This window comes from Peromyscus leucopus, chromosome 20 (genome assembly GCF_004664715.2).
Source record: "Peromyscus leucopus breed LL Stock chromosome 20, UCI_PerLeu_2.1, whole genome shotgun sequence".
Lineage (NCBI taxonomy): Eukaryota > Metazoa > Chordata > Mammalia > Rodentia > Cricetidae > Peromyscus > Peromyscus leucopus.
Genome location: NC_051080.1, coordinates 37,234,959 through 37,255,946, shown reverse-complemented (window position 1 = coordinate 37,255,946; position 20,988 = coordinate 37,234,959). Strand labels below are relative to the sequence as shown.

The window sequence follows — 20,988 nt, the reverse complement described above, 5'->3', positions numbered from 1 at the left end:
ATGGATTGCCCACTCCCCTGGCTGCCTCCTATCTTGCCAGGCTCCCCTAAGCCAGGAGGCTCCCTAGGGACTACCCATCCTTCCCCTCCCTCCCCACCCAGACTGAGTGCCATGGTCCGTGGTCCTGAACTTGCCCTGATACTTACTATGATGAGCAGGATGAAGTAGATGAAGTTGTAGAAAGAATGTGCATCCATCACGTAGTACATGATCTCCACCCAGCCTTCCAGAGTGATCACCTGCAGCAGGCATGAGGACAGGGCTGAGTCTAAGACACTGGGCCCTCCTGTGCACCAGGACTCAAGACACACCCCAACAGAGGCTGGGGTAGGGGGCCGCATGGGTAAGGAAACCAAGGTTCAAAGAGGCACACTGCCAGGCGGGAGGGGAGCAGGGACTCCTGTCCTCTCTTGCTCAAAGGCCCACCACTGGGGGTGGGCACCCAAGCTGGGGAAGTAGAAAGCCTTGGACTTGTGCTCACTAACTCCTTCAGTACATGGATGACAGAGCTCCCAGCGGAACGGAGGTGTGGGTCTGCTAACCATCCCCTTCCTTGCTCCCCACACTGCCATCCAGAGCCTAGGAGCCACCTGGGGAAAGATGGGCTGAGCACTGGGGCCTCCCTAGCTCCGCCTCCCCTTTCCTGAGCAGCCTCCACCCTCTGGGCTGACCAAGCAAGAGACCCAAGACATAGTGGTTGGCCCTGAGTTCCGCTGCCTCCCAGCTCTGAATCTCTGATCTCTACTCCTTCCTGGAGTAGAGGGGGAGCCCCCTGACCTCCTCTGCCCGTCCTTCCCTTCTTCCTTCTGGGGACAGCAGAGCCTTGCTGCACAGGGGCTGACTTCCCTCTCACAGCCCTGGCTTATTGCCAGGCAACCAAGGAGTCTGCTAGTTCAGTACCCCCAATATGAAGAGCACACTCAGTATGAAGAGGAGAAAACTGAGGCACAGACAGGCCAGACAAGACCCCCAGTGTCCTACAGCCCCAGTTTCCTGAATGAACCCTGCCTAGTCTCCTCAAGAGTGTAGAGATGGAGTTGGTACAGGAGCCACAATGGTTTGCACAAGGTGGCATCGTGGACGCAATGGTCACAGGATGAAAGCATTTTCTACACAAGCCAGTCAGTCAGGCTCCACCGGGTCCTGGCCCCGGCTGTCACTCCTCTAGGAATGACCTTCCTTACCACAGTGGGACCTTGCTTCCAACAGAGCCATGCTCTGCCTCTGCCCTCTGTGAACAGAACTCCCTGCTCTGGCTCAGCCCACCTGGGCATCTGTAAGGAGCAAAGGCTTTGAGGGGAGCCCAAGTGGATTGAAATCTCGATGTGCTATTTAACACACACACACACAGACTCCTTGCCCAACAGGCGTGTATTTCCTTGCTTCGAACCTTGGCTTTTCTACCCGCAAAGTGGGCGGGACGAAGCCTCTACCAGCCAGCACATGGGACAGATCTCAAGGAGTGGGTGACCAAGTCTAGCTCAAGACTTGACCTGCTGAGGGAGGCTGCCAGCCATGCCACCCGCTGCTGGCCGGCCAGTCCCGGGCCTGCATGCTCTCACCTGGAAGATCACAATCCAGGCATAGCCGATGTTGTCGAAGTTGATGGCGCCCTTGTGAGGGTTGGCGTTGCCCGTGCGGCAGACGTTGTAGTAGCGGTTCCAGTTGACGCAGAGGCCACTGGCATTGAGGTCTTGGCGCCCCGTCCCGAAGTCGTACACATCGTCTTTGGACAGGCAGCATTCTCGGCCCTGCTCCTTCAGCGGGGGGATCTCGTGGCAGCCCATGATGCCATTGTCGCCCGACAGGGAGCAGATAAAGGGCATCTCGTCGTCCTCCTCCGGCTGGTAATAGGGGGGCAGGGCCACGTCCCCTTGTCTGCCATAGAAAAGAGCAGTCAAAGAAGGGCAGGGAGGGCCGCCGCCAGGTGTACCTGGCAAAGAAAGGCCGCCAAAGTCTCTGCAGGTCTGTTGCCGTCCCTTTTCGTGGCTCTCGCCTCTGAGGAACCTTTCCATCCACAGAGCTAAGCCAGGGTTCCCTGAGGTACACCGTGACCTGGGACAGACTCCACCCAGCTCCCTGGCTGGCCCAGGCCACACTGTTTGGACAGATCATAGCAAGTACTCGGTCACCAGCCACTGGATTCTGCTGGCCAGTGGGTGAGGGCGTGTGCAGCCCTGGACCGGTCTCTTCTCTCCCTGGGCCTGGATTATCTCATTGGTGACACTTGATCATGAGCTCTGCCCACCACACAACCGCAAATGAAATCCCATTGTGATTCTCTCTATGGCACCCAGATAGACGGTTCAAGGAGAAATCATCCAGGCAGGCAGGGTTTGAAAGGGAAAATGTAAGTGGAAACTAGCCTTACAAGAGAGGACCCTGAGACCAGTGATGAGCCAGCGTGGTACTTTACAGAACGGGGGTCTTAATGGAGACCACAACACAGAGAGACAGACCCGTGTCTCAAGGCAAACAGAACCTAGCACTCAGGAGACTGAGGCAGGAGGACTGCGAGTTTGGGGCTAGCCTAGGATAAGTGTTGAGTTCATGGTCAGCCTGAACTGAATAACAATATGCTTTCCCTTCTTTTCTTTGTTTGCTTGGTTGGCTGGTTGCTCAAGACAGGTCTCATGTAGTCCAGGCTGTCCTTGAACTTTCTACACAGCTAGCAATGACCTTACACTCTAGATCCTATGACCTCTACCTCCTGAGCGCTGGGAGCCTAGGTGCACACCAGTACACCTGTCCGGAAATGCCATGTCAAAAAATATTAATTTAATACCCCCAAAAAAAGGAAAGAAAAAAGCAAGCAAGTTTAGGGTGGTGGTGGCACATGTCTTTGATCTTGGTGTTCAGGAGGCAGAGGCAGGAGGATCTATGTAAGTTTAAGGCCAGGATGGTCAGTCCACATAGCAAGTTCCAGGACAGCCAAGGATGCACAGAGAGACCATGTCTTATAAAACAAAAGCAAAACCCAACAAACAAAAAACAGCAAACAGAAATCACACAGAAATTGCCTCCTCTCATATGAATGGCCACCTCAAGGTTTTGTAACCAAGTGTGGGAAGCGTGAGTGTAAACAGGCACCCGCACTGTTGGTGAGAGTGTCAACTGCACCACCCCTGTGGAAGACAATTCATCAGCATTCTTTAACAACCAAAACATCACAACCAACCCCGCAAAGGCTCACGACCAGCTGCTTCCAATAAAGAGATCACGTCGTCCCCTGCAGAAAGGCCGGACCATACCACACATGATTCTGGGAAGACTGAATACACGTTAAATAATAAATCAACCTTGACATCCCTACGCCCATCGCATACCGCACGCAAAATTCTATGTGATCGAATAGGTCAGATTGAAAGATGAAGTCAGAAATCTTTTGAGAATGTTTTTCTGACCTCGGGCTCTGAGATTAGTTCAATATATTATAAAGCTGAACGGGATTGGAGGCCAAGTTTCTGGTGCTCAAAAACATCATTAGCAGAGTTAAACAGACACTCCTTGGGACTTATACCTATGAGTGAGTTCACTGCGTGAGGAAGCATACTGCTATTACTTTTCCAACTGTCAATTTAGGTCATTTCTGGGTATGGGGCCCTTATGACTCAGAACTACTCTTGTACACATGCTGGAGTGGGCATGAGCCACCCTTCTCTCTCTCTCTCTCTCTCTCTCTCTCTCTCTCTCTCTCTCTCTCTCTCTCTCTCTCTCTCTGTGTGTGTGTGTGTGTGTGTGTGTGTGTGTGTGTGTGTGTGTGCATGCATCTGAGGGGTGTTGGGAGGACAGTATTTGTTTTTTGTTTTTTGTTTTTAACCAAAGCTGACTTCCTAAGGTCTTCCTGACAAAAGCATCCTGAACACGGGGATTGCATGGGGGAGCCACCACTGCCAGATGAAGTTCAACAGCTGTAATTGTCTTTTCTGACTTTACAGTATTGAAGGCTGAACTCGGGAGCCCCATGCACACTAAGAGAATGCTCCGCCAATGGAGCTACACCATCGGCCCTATCCAGCAAACCTTTCTTCTGAGCAAAGCCCCAGGGTACCACTTGGCAAGCCGAGGGTGTGTTTAGTGTTGGGTCTGTCCAGCCTTCCACAATGGATCCTGAAACCACCCTGAAGGTCCACTGAGACCTCCCTGAACACGACTGAACATCCATCGCTTGCTTGCTCTGTGTATGTGGCAATAATGGTCCTCATTTAAACCATCCTGGTGGGGTGCCATGGTACCTCACTGCCATTTCAATTACAGCTCTCTTAAGACCTGGAAGGAGAAGGACCTCTTCAAATAGTCACCCGCCACTCCTGCAGCCCCTTGAGAGGTCTCTGGTAAGGTCTTTTTGGATCATTTTTAATTAGATCCTCTTTGGCGTTCTTATTGGTGTATAGTCATTCTTTACATGCTCTGGATTTGAGTTCTCTGGTGGATGAGTGTATTGCAGTTTCTGTTTCAATCTGTTCTTTTTTTGGATTTAATTACTGCTGCAAACGTACAGACATCTTAAAGCCACAATTCTTAGAGGTTTCTAGTTCACTGTGGACATCAACCCAGATGGGAGGTGGTGTCTCTGAGTCCACAAGTGATGGATGGAGAGACTCAGGAGATCTGGGACTCAGGGGTCAGTGCAGCTAGCATTGACAGGTGATGAGCTCACCCTTATCTGGTAGTTGATGACCGCTTGTCATTACTGAAGACCCTCCTGCCAGTCCTACTCCATGAACTCAGAAACCCCAGGGCAGCTGTACTAGCGACCAGCCTGCACCCAGACACTGGTTCAGATGACCAGCCAATAGCATGGCAGCCCAGCCCTGTTTCCACACTTGCCCACTCCCAACCCTCCCTCCACCGCAGTGTGGCCGAGCCTCTCTCCTGGGGTTCTCGGGACTCTGCTACTGCCAGCCTTAGTTGATCAAGTGCTTGCCTTACATAAGGACCTGAGTTCAGATCCCCAGCACCCACGTAAAAATTGGTCATGGTGATATGTGCCTATAACCCAGCACTAGGGAGGCAAAGGCATGAGGGGCAATCAAGGAAGACCCCCCCCAAAAAAAACACTGACCTCTGGACTCTACACACATGCACACATGTATCACTGGCACATATACATGTTCAATCAAACCAACAAATAAGGATAACATGCTTCCCCCACAGGATGTTGGAAGGTAACTGAATTGGTCCTGCTGAGCACAGTGTCCAGTGTGCACCAAGCACCCTACGAATATCAGCTACTTTCTCCAGGATCAGATTCAGGTCCATCCTGCAACTCAGGGCTCATTTATTAAGGGCTGCCATCCATCATCTGTGGCACCACACTGAGGTGAGCTCACACATACCCATGATTCCAGGTGCCATTCCAGTGCCTTCCCAATAAATGAACAATCACACACACACACACACACACACACACACACCAGGAACTTCCTAGCCTGTGGGTCAGACACTGTCCTAACATTCCACATGTTCTAATTTGGGTCATTCCCAAAACAACTCTTTAGTAGGGAAACTGAGGTACGAAGTTGCTGAAGCCACATGACTAGCAGGTGGCAGAAGCAGAGTCCAGACTCTATTGCCACGGTCCCCACCTGCAAGGCAGTGGAGGCAGGCTCTGTCACAAATTAACTCCTGCCTCAGCCCGTGATCCAGGAGGCATCCAGCAGTCTTGACATTTCAGGTCCAGAACAAACTTGCAACCCTAGACATCCCACAAATCCTCTCTTCTCAGTCCAACATCCTAAGACCCAGTACACATTTAACTCCCTGATCCTCCTAGAGTCAAGACCAAGGAAAAGAGAAGGGCCTGACCCTAGAAGTGGCTGACATGTTTGTGATGATGCCCATGCTCTGAGACCCCTACAGCCAGGAAGGAACCTGGCTGTGTGACTCTGTCTTTTCCCTCTCTAGGCTTCAGGCCCTGTCTGCCTAGTAACGACTTGGACTGAGGTCCCCAGAGGGCGCAACACCCACTTATGTGTTCATTCTAGGAAGTGTCCTGCTCGGCCCAGCCTGTATGACTCATGAGCTTATTCAGAGTGTCTGGCCAGGGGCTGGAGGTGTGATGTGAAGCCTCCAGACAACAAGTTGGTGGGAAAACAAGCCAAGAGGACATGGAGAATTCCCCATTGGGTGCCTGTTGCTCTTGTCTACAGCCAGGCTGGCTCACCAGATCCTAAACTGGGATCTGGTCAGAGCCCATCTGTCTGAGGCCCAGGAAAGACCTACCTCTTTGCAAGCCCTCCTTATCCGCTACTCTGCAGCCTGCTCTGAGCCAGGTCTTTTGAGTTGAAGTCTGACCCTGACTCCCTCTATGGGGTCTGCAGACCTGGGATAACCTTGGCTGGGCTCTCTTCCCAAGCCTGGAATTTACCAGCCTGAAGTATGGTCTTCCTCTCTCCAGTGAAGCCTGAAAGTCAAGGCTACCTGCCCTGAGAGCATGAGACTCAGAACTCAGGAGAGTCACCCAGTCTTGCTAACTAGGTCTTGTCCCTAAGGTTCTCTTGTTCCTCTCATATTTGGAAATCTTCTTCCAGGGAGGCCAGCCACACATTGGCCCTCTTTAATGCTGAGGCCCAGGCATGTCCACAGAACTGTGCCCCCATCTCCCCTCATCACAGCCAAGTCAGGGCTGGAGCCACCTCTCAGGGTCTGGACAGGACAAGGGAACAGCCAGCCTCCAACCAGCACATAGATTCCTGCTGCAAAGCCAAGGAAAATGAGTCTTCTCCCAGCCTGCCTCTATGCAGTATCGGCATTCACTCATTCATTCATTCGTTCATGATCTCATTCATGCTATCATCTCAATTAGTCCCTCATTCATTCATTCATAGTGAACACATTAGAGTCCTATTCCAGGTCCTGAGAAAACAGTGAGAACCAAATATTCCTGGTCTAGGGGAGAACTCACATCCTAGGGTCCCCCCAAGACCAAGTATGCAACTGCTCCAGAGACCCCCGAATACTCAAGCTGACAAATGGGGTCACTGTAGGAGAAGATCAGTCAACAAGGAAGTTTAGCAGATAGGACATCCACTGCTTGGGGAAGAGATAGCAATCGTCCATAGAAGGTGACGTGAAGGCTGAGCCCAGATAGTGAGACAGGACCAGTCACAGAATACTATAAGAAAGATCCACATGGGACAGAGAGGGTGCGGATGTGCGGGGAACACCCAACGCCAAGAGCTCACACACATGCTGCTCTCTGAAGGCCTTCCCCTCTTCCTGTCCCTGACTACTGGCCTCTGCTGAGCACTCACATAAGTGTAAAAGCCCCTCTTTCACTATCCATGAGGCCCACACCCAACAAGGTGCCCATTTTCTGGCCTACCCGGGTACCCCACAACACAGCAATGGGGAGGTAGGCCAGTCCCTCCCCAACTTTCACCTCCCGTTACATCACATTGTACCTACATTCTAAAGCCTGAAAAGGGAGACTGATCCCAACTCAGGTAGTGACACATGCTAGGTTCTTCTGAGAAAAGGGAATCTTCATGAGCAGATGCTTCCATTGGATTGGCCTGTCTGCAAATCTGTAGGGCATTTTCTGTTGATGATTGATGTGGGAGGACTCAGCTCCCTGTGGATGTTACCACCCCTAAGGCTGGAGGTCCTGGGTGCTCTAAGAAAGCAGGCTGAGCAAGCCATGAAGAGCAAGCCAATAAGAAGCACCCCTCCATGGCCTCTGCATCAGCTCCTGCCTGAGGTTCCTGCCCTACTTGAGTTTCTGCCCTGACTTTTCTGGATGATGAACTACAAGCTGTAAGATGAAATAAGCCCTTCCCTCCCAAGATGCCTCTGGGGCCAGTGTTTCATCAAAGCAATAGAAAGCCTGGTTAACATGGGGCAGAGGACTTACATGGTGAAGTTCTCCTCCAGGAAGCAGCGGTTCCTCAGCAAGCCTGCCCAGAGCTGCACGCCAATGATGCCGAAGATGAAGAAGACGAAGAAACAGAGCAGGAGCACATTTCCCAGCATGGGCAGTGTGTCGAGCAGTAGGTTCACCAGGATCCGCATGCCTGGAAGAATGGCAGAGAAGGTAGCATCCGAGAAGCAAAAAGAACAGGTCATAAAGCTGAGGGGTGGCTGGAGGAGAGATGGAGCCACCTCCTGCCCCTGCTGGGGACTGCCAGAGGACCTCTCCCCTCCATGCCTGCCCCGACACCCACAAAGCCAGGAAAATGGCTCTGGGCCCTGATGTACTTCCAGAAGATCATGGGTGAAGGAGCAGACAGGTATGGAGCCCTTTATTCGGTGATGAGTGCTCTCCTGGGGATGTACACAAACAGGCTCTCCTTCAGCCTTCATAGTAACCATGAGGCTGGCAATATTGATACCATCTCTGTTTTATACAGGAGGTTCAAGGAACCGACTGGAGCCCCACAGCTAAGAAGCAGAAGGATGTTCATTTAAACTGTTTCCTGATACTGAATCTAACCCTCTTCATATGACCAATCCTTTTACCTCTGCTGCTTGCTCTTCTTGAAACACCTATTCATCTGCCACAGCCAGCCCGTGACATCTCATTCTATGGAGCGGTCCAGACCTTTTCTTGCCCAAGCCGTCACGCCCCTGCTCCAGGCAACAGCTCCTAGCCTAGGCTGCCTTGTACAGTTATAGCTTGCATGTTACACAACCCTAATAGGTCTTGTTTGCATCAACAGCTAACCCTAATGAATATTTATCTGTTTACCTTCCTGTCCTGTCTACTGGGATGTAAGTTCCTGGGGACGGGGTCTGTGTCTGAGTCACCTCAATATTCCCAGAATATTCTCAATAACCCTGAAGATAAGCCTCATCAGTGTTTGCTGGATGAGTGCTCATGAACAAGACTGGGAAAGAGCGGAAGGTCGGCGAGGGGAGGAGTGAAGAATAATGACAAGTAGGAGAGTTGATCCTGTCGGATTTTGATTTATCCCAGTGTGATGCTGAGGTGGCTATTAATGAGGATAATTACCATGGATTTGCATCACGAACTCAGCGTGGAGTGATTTCCAATCAATAATTAATGTCCGCCCCATCTTCCCTCCCCACAAAACTAGGTCAGCGTCCACTCAGGAGAAGCAATGGGGCTCCCGGGCAGGCTGCGTCATCCAACTGAGAACAGCCGGGGCAAGGCTCAGTCCCCCATTGCTTTACATCCACCCCCCAACATGAGAAGAAGGGGTGTTCGCTGGGGGAGACTGGAAAACAAAACAGATCCCCACATGATCCCAAAAATGGACCAAAAGACTCAAGTCAGCCAACTGCAGGCCTTTCTGGGACTGCAATCATTCATTCATGTATGCACGCATGCATTCATTCATGTATGCACGCATGCATTCATCAAGCAGTAGATTGCCAGCACTATGCTGAGAATTTCCCTCAGAGCTCACAGCCCGGCAGCAGGGGCCAGGGACAGCAGTGTTGAGCAAAAGGATTATCACCAAGGACACATTTGTAGGGAGGCTGAGGTGGAGCTGGCCCTACAGGATGTGAAGAAGCCCCTAGAGGAGCTGAGGGAAGTCTAGCCTGTGAGCACACATAACTGCCTGGAGACAGGCCTGGGGTTACAGGAGAGGTTACTGCAGGGGGAGCTGTGTAGATGACTAGTCAATTGAATAACTCTGACTCTGGGAAGTGCTGTCCCAGAGTCCACGCAGAGGCAGTGAGTGGATGGAGAGACTGGACCAGAACTACCCCGAGGAGGCTACAGGCTCCTCTCGCTCCACGTGCCCGAGACTCACTAACTAGCACAACGCCAGCCTGACTACTCCTGGCTTCTCCCAAGGGTGGCCTTTGTTGCTCAATTAATTACATCTCCCTTGTTCTCCAGGATATTGAAATTCTGAGCTGCCAGTTACTCTCCCTGAACAGCAGCCCTTTCCCTCTGCCCAGGGACCCAGATCCTCTCGCAGGGTTCCCTAGGGCCTGGGGAGTCCCGGGGCCACAGAGGCAAGGTGTAATTAGGTAATTAGGAATTTAGCACAAATTGAATTCATCCATGGCTGCCCAGGGAATTGGGACCACAAGATTAGGAGTCAGGAGAGGCTCTGAGGAGCCTGGCTAAGCCTTCTTTTACATACTTGGTATAGTGAGTAGCCAGGATGGGTAGGGCACTGCTGACCCTCCTCCAGTGCCCTGGTGCCAGGCACATGAGAAAGAAAGAGGTGGGAAAAGGTAAAAAAAAAAAAAAAAAAAAAAAAAAAAAAAAAAAAAAAAAAAAAAAAAAAAAAGGCATAGACAGAGCAATAGAAAGAAATAAAGAAATGGAGACAGAGAAGAGGGGCATGGGTAAGAAGACTTGGGAAAGAGGGACAGAGGGAAGGGTAGACACATGGGAGAAAGAGCCATCTTCAGACTTCTCTCTGCAGGCTTTCTCCTCCTCCAAGCAGCCTTCCTGGGTTCTCCCCATGCCTGATCAAAAGTGCGCCTCCTCTAGCACTGCCCCCATCACATTCTCCCTCTCTTAGGCTGGGCTTACTTAGGGCGCCATCAGCCTGGATCAGGAGCCAGGCGGCCCCTGATAGAGACAGGCTGTCAGTGGCCCCAAGAGTGTAGCTAAGGACCTGTTCCGCCAGCAGAAAGAGACAGAGGACACAGGATACCTGATGTAGATCCATCCCGGGGGGCACCCAGCAGAGACCAGATAAAGAGGTTCTAGTCCCAGCTGGGTAGCAAGTCATACCCCTCTGGAGCCACAATGGCCGTAGTAGCCTCGTTTATAGGCAGGTAATTTCCATGTGTGCACATGTATTCGAGTCGAGGGTTTGTGTACACACACACACACACACACACACACACACACACACACACATGCACACGCATTCTTCTTCCTTCTCCTTCTCCTTCTCCTTCTCCTTCTCCTTCTCCTTCTCCTTCTCCTTCTCCTTCTCCTTCTCCTTCTCCTTCTCCTTCTCCTTCTCCTTCTTCTTCTTCTCCTATCAGGGTGGCTCTAGGTCCACTCCCGGAGGCAGGTCTGGCCCATGCCACTGTAGACCCCAGCTTCCTGCCTCCCTCCTGGCTAGCACATACTCAGAAGGGCATCTCACTCCTTTGGTCCTCCCTGTCCTGGGGTCTCCTCTTCTGGTCCCTGGGAATGGGCTGGTGCCTGACTTGAGCCCGGTCTTCCTCAGTCACACCACTTACTACCCTGAGTGACTTCTGTAGGCTTAGGACTCCACTGACCCAGGCAAGTCCGCATGCAAGGCCTGCGTTCCCCAGTCCTGCCTGGGTCCTGCCCAGAGCAACAGCCCCTCGGGAGACAAGAGCTCAAAGAATGAAAGACTGATGGTGGAGGCTGCAGAGATGACTGAGCAGTTAAGAACACCGAGGGGCTGCTCTTCCAGAAGACCTGGTTGGATTCCCAGAACCCACATAGCAGCTCACAACTATCTGTAGCTCCAGTTCCAGGGAATCTGATACCCATTTCTGGCCTTTACAGGCATCTGGCACACACACAGTGCACAGACATACATGCAGGCAAACACCCATCCAGACACTGACAGGTAAATGAATGCTCCCCATCCACAACAAGAAGTCTGCCACCACCATACACTGCTCTGGGCCCCAGGAACTCATCAGCTTAAAAAAAAAAAAAATCAAACCAGATGAGACCAGATTGGTGAAGAATATTTGTAATTTCTCTGCTTAGGTCAGCTGAAGGGGAAAGATTGCCTCAAGTTTGAACCAGCCTAACTAACTACAACCAACTACAGAGGAAAACCCTGTCTCAAAAGTTCATTAACTGCCAGGCAGTGGTGGCACACCACTTTAATCCCAGCACTTGGGAGGCAGAGCCAGGCCGATCTCTGTGAGTTTGAGGCCAGCCTGGTCTACAGAGTGAGATCCAGGGCAGGCACCAAAACTACACAGAGAAACCCTGTCTCGGAAAAAAAAAAAAGTTAATTAACTAATTGAAATAAAATAATAAAATGAAATTAAAAAAAAAAAAAAAAAAACAAAGCTTCCTGCCCCATGAAATGCACATGAGAACGGACAAGCCTGATGAGCATGTAAATCTGTCCTTTTGTCCAGAGGCACCAACTGTGAAGATGGGTGAACCAGGAAAGGGGCGGGGCTGCCAGTCAGGGTCAGGGGACTTCAGGGTATGAAACAGGGACCAGAAAAGCCGATCACTCTGAGCAAAGAAGCAGAGGAAGTGAGGAGTCATGTCTGCATTGAGGAACTTCAGGCAGCAGGAGCAGACAAAGGTCTAGAGAACAGAGCAGACCAGAGCAGAAGGGGCCGCCGGGAAACAGCTCACAGGATCCTGTGCAAACACCCGGTGAATGCCCCCCCATGGCATGAGCCCATTTCTCTATGGAGGACAGGCTCGTGGGCTCTGTGACCAGGAGAGCGATGGTGGCTGCATAATGGCTGGGGTGGGACCTAAGAGGAATGGACTCCCCTTCCTCAGCCTCACAGTTGAGGTTACCCCAGCCACTCTAAGCCTCCTTCTTGACTCCTCAGTACTTTGTCACGGGGCATCTGCCCCTGTGTGTCCTGCCTGTCCTCGTCCGGCCATTGCTTGCCCGCCATTGTGATAAGTTAAAGGACAACAGTGCCAGGTCCAGATGACATAGAGTGGTGTGGAGACACATGGAGGATCCCGGAGATACTGGGAAGGTGGGACCAAGAGATGAGGCATCGGATGTGGGAGGAAGGAATGAGTCATGGACAGCTTGAAGGTTTGGGGTCACAGAGCAGCTATCAGTGGAGTCATGGAGAGTTTGGGGTGCCTCGCTGTCCATCCTCATGGAGTTGCTTCATTGGGCTCACAGTGTGGGGTTCGGGAGAGAGGGGTCTAGCCTAGGAATGTGACATGAGTAACATCAGGGTAGATGGTCTAGCTGGCATCAAAACCGGCACCATAGTGGCCAATCCCAGGCAGGGAAATGAATATAACAGCTCCAGCCCAACCCTAAGAGATATTGACCCCAGAGCAGACCCTCCGCTGCAAGAGAATCTGAGAGGTCCCTGGGTGGCCACGGAGGAGATGGCAAGAGGGAGGTACACTTCCTAACAGCCATCCCCTCTCCGGGCCCAAGGTGCTCCACAGACAGGGGCTGTCAAGCCGGATTAGCTCGGCCACTCTGCCAGGCCAATTCAAGCAGAAATCACAGGACATGTGCCAGCCTCAGCCAGGGCCACAACCCATTGCCGGAGGGAGGGACAGCCGAGAAAGCGGTGTGCCACGGCTGTGGCCTGGCCCCCAAGGCTGCATGCTTTCTGATCTGGCCAGGTTGGCGGAGGGCACCGAACAGCCAGGAGAGGAAAGTGCGGAGCGCGAGGAGAAGCCGTCTGCTGCCCTGCCATTGCCAAGCCAACTAATCAGAGGCACGACAGGGGCCGGGGAGGCCGGGCCAGGCAGCAGACGGTCGGACTGCCAGGGTCACAGTGGCTGGCACCAGCCCAGCCTGCAAGGGGTCTGTAGGTTGAAGGCGGACACCAAGTCACAGAGCACCCTGTCTTCTTCATCCCACGGGCCTGGAGTCCCTCCCCCAGAGCAATGTGTGCCCACCCACAGTATCCCAAACAGCCCTCATCCTCCCAAGGTCCCGTCACCCTCCTCTGTGAAGTCTCCTCAAAGCATTAGCAGTGCCTTAGACCTGACCCCCGGACCCTGTCCCACCACCTGGGGCTCAGGTGTCAGCCAGCGGTGAGGGGCCATGGATGAATCTTCATGCGTCAGTGAGGGGCAATCTTTTCTTTGATCCTCCTATAGCTAGCTCTAGGCCTGGCGTAGTGAGCCCAGGCAATGGTACCTTAGATGAAGAGCAATCAAGAGACATTGACATACTCCTCCCACCTGTGTCTTGACCAGCATTCTTCCAGATCTCTAGAAACAAGACTCAGTACTTGACCCTGAATTGACTGTCCTGGCCCCACCCCCAGCATATCCCATAATCCCTTGGGGTTCCCATCAAACATCTGGCCAAAATGTTCTCCACCCTGCTCTTCAAAGAAGACAGCAGTTCTTGGCAGTAGGGCCCCTGCCTCATCTCACTCACTCACTCTCCCCCTCCCTCCTTCCCATCCACAGGCTGTAGGTTTTTATACCCTGAGAGGAGAGATCCCATATAGACCAAGGACAGGAAGCCCTGGAACCCTGGATGTATCCAGGGAAGGGTCCACTCACAGCATTCCTCCTCCTAACCTCAAGCCCAAGGAGCCACACACTCCAGGGAAAGAAACAAAATGTCCATGTCAGCTCTGACCCTGGATTTTTCTTTCTCCCAGATCCTGTTCCAAATAAAACTCCCTAGGTCCTTCCAAGAAGGACCCCTGGGTCTTCCTGTCCCTTCTCAACACAACTGGCCTGACAGCGATCCACCTGGGACCCTATCTGAACAGGAAGGACCAAAGCAGTCCTGGGTACCAGGGCAGGTATGTCCCCTGTGATTGCCACTGCCTCACCTCAGTCCACAGAAAGCTCAGCACCCCAAAAACTGAGTCTCCAATTCACCACCTGTAAAGTGGAGATCACACTATCCTAACATCCTATTATTTATTGGAAGATGGAATAACAGCACTCCGAGACTGAGGGGCTTAGCCCAATGCTTGATAAACTCCAGCCATTTCTCATTAAATTCCAGATGTAAGCCACCCCTTCTCAATATGTTCCTCTGTCTTTGAATCCTCCAACAAGGGAGTAGAGACAACTGCACTAATTTCCATCCTGTCGTGGTGTGGTGTGTGTGGAGAGCTATCTGAGGAGGTGAGTACGGGGAATGGTGAGAGGTGAGCCCTCACCCGCTCCCAACATGCCATGTCCAGAGCTGCCACAGCAGGCCCAGGATGTCCCAGAATCATGCGCTGTCTGCAGGAATACCCACCCACACCGTGAGACCTCTCAGTCCTCGATGGGCTCTTCTAAGACCAGCCTCTGCTAAGATGTCCCCAAGCCCCCCTGGTCCTGGTCGCAGAACCTGCCCATCACGCCTCACACTTGACATCCCGCGGGAAGTTCTTCAAGCACACGATGCCATTTCAGCCACACAACAGGACAGAGGTTAGTAAGATCAACTCCACTTTCTAGTTGGAGGATTTAAAGACAGGGAGGGGGGGTGACGGGGGGGGGCGGTGCTGAATCGGAACCGGGGGCTGACGGTGCAGTAGAGAGACCTGTAGCTTGAGTCGCTGCAACAGTTAGGGTTAGAGTTAGGGTTAGGGTTAAGGTTAGGGTTAGGGTTTAGGGTTAGGGTTAGGGTTAGGGTTAGGGTTAGGGTTAGGGTTTAGGGTTAGGGTTAGGGTTAGGGTTAGGGTTAGGGTTAGGGTTAAGGTTAGGGTTTAGGGTTAGTCATCCTGCTTAGACAGCCCAGGGTCCCGTGTTGGGAAGGTAGGCTGTGACAGAGCCAGCGACGGTAAGCCCAGGCCGGGCTCAGGACCCTGGAGGTTGCTCAGAGTCCCCCAAGCAGACACCCTTTCGACAGCCTAGCTTGGAGTGCGACACCTAGCTACAGCATGGACTGGCTCCGTGCTCCGTGGTGACCGCCCAAGTTCTCATCTGGAGGTAAAAGCAAATTTTCTCTTCGAGAGGACTCAACCAATGGGGCCCGGGGAAACACTGTGGTTACTTAGGGGAGGTACTGGCACCAGGACCCAGGCTTGCAGATAATCCAGGCCCATCATGCTAAGGCCCAGAGAAGAGCAGTGACTAGTAAGAGGTTGAACAGGAAAGAACCAGAACGCGGCCTCCCGCCTCTCTCCTTCACCCTCTCCCCTCCTCTGTCTTTTTTCCCATATCCGTCAAAGGCTGGAGCTGAGGACGAAGCTGCAGGGGTGCCCTGAAGGGACGTATTTTGAAAAATTCTGTAACCCCTGATGTCTGGGTCCCCTGCCCTCTCTATACAAAGCTGAGAACCATACGACTTAATTCAGCTCTTCTGCTCTGTGCCAGCAGGGAAACTGAGGCCCACGACACAGCAGAGTGGAGATCAGGACTTGCACTCTCTGACCCCCCAGTTGAGTCTTTCTGGGTGATCATGTTGGGGCTCTATCCTCCACTACATTTCTTAAGGATCTGGTAACCTCCCCTCCCTGATTTCCCAATTAATCACTGATCATTGATTGCCCAGTGCTGGCTCTCTAGCTTGCCATCTAGTGGTGAAGCAGAGAGCTGCAGGCTATGGCTGAACACATGCCAAGGTGGACACAGCTAAGGAGCCCAGGCCCCTCCCAGGTCACTCATTACCTGGTGAGTTGTTGGACTTCAGGGATCTCCATATTCTAACTGCCATGTACTCCCGCGGTTTATTTACTTAAGAAGGTGAGTTCAAGCCAGGCGTGGTGGTGCTGGTGATCCCAGCGCTCAGGAGGCAGAGGCAGGAGGATGTCTGTGAGTTCACGGACAGCCTGGTCTACAAAGCTCCAGAATAGCCAGGACTATGTAGAGAGACCCTGCCTTAAAATAAAAACAAAAAATAGGAAGAGGCAGTGATGGAGGGAGAGGAGAAGGAGGAAGAGGGGGAGGAAGAGAAGGAGGAATCGGAGGAGGAGAAAGAAGAAAGGGGAAGAGGAGAGAAAGACGGAGAAGGATGAAAAGTAGAGGGAACAAGGGGGAGGAGAAAAAGGAGGAGGAGGGGGAAGAGGGGGAAAGAGGTGAAGGAGGGAGAGAAGTTGCTTATCCTAAGGTTCTTTTCCTCGGGACATAGCTGCTCACTCAATCTGGAGGTATTTTGGACCCTGGGGACTCATGCTCTCCACATCTCCACGATGCTGGACTCTGGGAGAGGTGACTGTTAGCGGAGAGGGCATCCGAGGGTTCCCAGGGGGGCCATTAGCTGTTATAAGGTCCTGTGGAAAGACTTGGAGCCTCCCTTGGCTATCTGTGCACAGAGTCTCGATAATTGGAACTTCCGGGAACACAGGGGCGCTGGGCTTAAGACTGGCCCCTGCCCTTCTCCAGAGAACAGGCAAGCTGGTGCTTGGGACATGGAGTAACCACCTCAGTCCCAAGCCACTTACCAAGCTCTGTACACAGCCAGCCAGAGTGGCCCAGGTTCCACATATGCTCCCGTGAGTGACAGACACCATGACATGGCACATATATATGTCCCCACATGCACACCCATGTACATGTACTCATATGTGTACACGTGTGTTCTCCTGGGAATACAAACAGACCTCCATATCCACACACAGATGTCCAGAGAACATCTAGCAAGAGAAAGGCCCGCACTCTACATGCCTATACCATCCCTTTGGGGCTTCTCCCATTCACTAACATTCCTTTGCATGGCTATCCCAGGCCTGACAGAGACCATGATGTGAGATCCTACACTAATGCCCTTGTGGATGATACCCTGCCACGTGCCCCTCGCCTCCAAAGTGACCAGGCCTGTAGGCTCCATGCCAGGAGCACAATTGTAGATGAAGGCAGCTGCCATCCCCCGGCAGAAATAGAAGCATTACAGGTGAGGCCAGGAGAGAGAGGCCGCAGCTCCGTGCTCTCAGTGTTGAGTTCCTCCCTTAGTGGTTCAAAGCTAACGCTAATGACTCTCAGACCCGGGCTGGGCTCAGGAGTACCTCCTCACTCCCTCTGCCCTGCCCAGCCTTAGCCATGGCTTCCTTTGTCGCTGGAGAAGCTTCAGTGACCAGCTCACCCCACTCTCCCTGCCAGAGCCACGTCGGAAACACTCTCCCGCTGACCTCTCCGTCCCCTCCAGCCTCAGCCCCACTCCCCGATCTTTATCTGGCCCCTGCAGCAGCCCGTCCCTGGGATCCCCAACAGTCAGAGGCTGGCGGCTTCTAGACTCTTGCTCCCCTTTGTCTCACCAGTCTTTCCCACTGCCGGCTGATCCCCGGGCTTCATGGGTCTCAGCTCAGATGTCCTTCCCCACCCTGCATCCCGGGCTTGGCTGGGTCCACGGCACCACTGTCTGTGCCTTAGCGGCCCGGGAGGACAGATAGGTGTGTCTATTGAGCATGCGCAGCTCACATGTGTTTGAGGGGTTCCTTCCGTGGTTCTGGGCACTGAATGGCTGAAATCCACCACGTGGCTGAGGAGAAAATTCAGTGGGTAAAGTGCCTGCCTTACGAACCTGAGGACCAGAGTTCCAATCCCCAAAATCCATGTAAAGATCAGGCTATCCGAGCAGCCTGCCTATAATTCCAGCCCTTGGAAGGCGGAAACAGAGCAAACTGGCCAGCCACTGTAGCCGCCTCGCTGAGCTCTGGGTTCAGTTAAGAGACTGTGCCTCGAGGAACAAGGGTAGAAAGTGATCAAGGAAGAGTCTTTGACATCAGCCTCGGGCCTCCATACATGCAGACATGTACACACAAATGCACACACGCAAATGCACATACACACATGTACACTAAGCACACATACGCAAGAGGAAGGAATGAAAGAACAGTTCCTGGCCTTCCCAAACAGATCTGAAAGTCCCAAGCCTGTGTCCTCCTCCTTCCCTTCCCTACCTCTTCCCACTCCTCACATAGGGCAGTGGAGGAGGCATCCTACATCTGCTACTTGCTGGCAGCACATCCTTGAGGAGGGAACCATGTCTTCAAGGCTGTTTCTTCATCCCCCAAATAAGAATAGCCCGGATCCCTCCCTGGGTGACTGTAAGGCTCAAAACATCAAGAGAATACAGACTGGGCAATGCAGAGCAGACCCCAGGCAACCTCTCAGTGTACACTGGGTATGGAATGGATGGACAGGTATATGGGTGAGTAGGTGGACAGATGGATAGATGGACAGATAACTAGGTGGAAAGTGGGGTAAATGGGTAGATAGATGTGTAGGTGAGCTGATAGATAGATAGATAGATAGATAGATAGATAGATAGATAGATAGATAGATGATAGATAGATAGATAGATAGATAAAGAAGTGGGTAAATGTATGAGTGGATGGGTAGTAGATAGATACAGATGAGTTGTTAGCTGAGTGGATGGGTGACTGGATGGAGGGATGGAGGGAGGGAGGGAAGGAGAGAGGGAGGGATGGATGGATGGATGGATATGTGGGTAGATGGCTGGGTGGATAAATAGAAGTATGCATGTATAGACAGATGAGTGAATGAGTAGTAATTGAGTAGATAGGTGAGTGGGTAGATGTGTGCAGGTGGGCAGATGGATGCATGCATGAACAGGTGAGTAGAAGGGTGGGTGGATGAATAGAAGGTGAGTGGGTGGGATGGATGGATGGATGGATGGATGGATGGATGGATGGATGGATGAATGGGAAGGTGGGTCGGCAAATGAGTAGATAGTCCCATGGGTAAAAGTAGGTGACAGACTCAAGTTCTAAGTCTGCCAGGACGGGCTTCCCAGTGAAGCACTACACTCATTCTCCCTCAGGCTAATCACTTCCTTTTCTTACACAAGCCCCCTCTGACAGCCCGTATGGACCATCCCCAAGTAACCTTTTATCCCAGAACAGTCAGACTTCCCAAGTACTAAAATCCAAGTTGTCTAAGGACTCAGAGGCATCAAGATCCCCTCCCCAGCACTTCTGGGTACCACATGCTGGCCCATGAGTTCAATGGGAGCAAAGTGACATTTGTCCAGCACTGTTGTGAGCGTAGCTCTGGCCCAGGAAGGAACCAATCTGTCTTCTCTGAGTAAGTAAGTGGGGCAAGCTGGGCAGGCGGTGATGGATGGGCAGGGAGGTCCAACTCACTGGGCACACGGTTGATGGCTTTGAGGGGTCTCAGGACGCGCACAGTGCGGATGGCTGACAGGTTGATGTTCTGAAGGTCCAGAGAGTACTCGACCATCCTGTGAAGAAAGGAGAGAATGAGGGACAGGTATAGAAAATACTCGGGACCAGGCCCCAGGCTGGGGCCAACCCAGCCACCCACACTCCCTAGAAGAGTGAGGAAAGGGACCAAGATCCAGCTGTGATGGATCCCAGTCTCCTCTGCAAGCGGGGTTAGCAACAGCAAGGCTCTGCCTGTCGTGGGGACTGTGGGTAGAGTCAGGAGCAGGGGATGGAAGGAACAGGGACCTGTTCCCACTGTAGAGCCAGCAGGTGACTCCCGCCCTCTGGACCCTGTCCATCTGACCTCTGACCTATGCCAGTCCTGCTTCTAGGACTTCTCTGCCAGTGTGGATGTCTGGCCATCAGACTAAACCCAGAGAGCTGAGGGACCTCAGGCTGGTAGGTACCACATGGAAACTGGGTGCCACTGATACATCAATAATAGCTTCACAAAGCCTCCACCACAGATAAGGGTCTAAGAGGGGCCCACCAAGCCAGGGACCAAAGCCCCAGTAAGAAAGCATGAGGGTAAGAGAGATGATGTTAAGGGTTTGGTTTGCCTTAGATGAGGCTAGAGCCAAGCATCCCACCGGGCCAGCCTCCTCTCTGCCCCACATCACACCAGCCCGGGCATCTTGTGCCACATCTTCAAGACATGGCAGGTATGCTGTATTCTTAGGGATCTAAGGAGCCCTGGGCAGCTCAGCCACACCTCAGGCTCGCAAACACTCCCCAGGCAGCCAAGACCTTTCCTCGGGTGTCTCTTCTGCCCGGAGGAGCCATCCCCGCACCTGTGATGAAATCACGTTTGTGCCAGCAGCGCTCCTGCACACAGCCCTGGGGCCCTAGAAGCTTCTCCACAGAGTCCAGAGGGCACCACACCAGGGTCAGTACTATAGACCCAAAATGTCTCAACCCCAGCCCTGTCGAGCAGGGTGACTCAAACAAAGAGACAGCCTTGGAGCTCCACACGGGCCTGGTCCCTTCTTCAGCCTCACCCCCAACACCTTACTCCTCATCACCCTGCAGGGCTTTGCTGGCGGTTGCCTCTTCCAAGGAGCCCTCCTGGATTTCATACAGAGCCGATCTTGAAGACCCACACAGCGGTCAGTCAGATGTTGTTACCTGCTGGGCCACCACTGTCCTCTCCCTCACCGAAAGATCCCCTCAACGACGGACCTCAGGTGTCACTCGGTAGGCCCTCCCCCCACCCCACCCTGGCTCCCAGCGTGGCTGCCAGCTCCACATGTCACCATCATGTGGGTGGCAAATGAAGGCTTTCCTCCACACCCAATAAACCTG

The 20,988-nt window shown here is 52.7% G+C and overlaps 1 protein-coding gene across 3 annotated transcripts in view; it reads right to left on the bottom strand.

Moving 5' to 3' along the window:
• The window catches only part of Cacna1i (calcium voltage-gated channel subunit alpha1 I), a 115,606-nt gene that overhangs the window by 45,729 nt on the left and 48,889 nt on the right, over nt 1–20,988 (bottom strand). For all 3 annotated transcript variants that reach the window (XM_037197681.1, XM_037197682.1, XM_028871186.2), the window contains 4 exons: nt 19,606–19,703; nt 7,856–8,015; nt 1,563–1,878; nt 147–239 (listed from right to left, as the gene is read on the bottom strand). In XM_037197681.1, the coding sequence (XP_037053576.1) occupies nt 147–239; nt 1,563–1,878; nt 7,856–8,015; nt 19,606–19,703 (667 nt within the window). The remainder of the gene's footprint in view (nt 1–146; nt 240–1,562; nt 1,879–7,855; nt 8,016–19,605; nt 19,704–20,988) is intronic.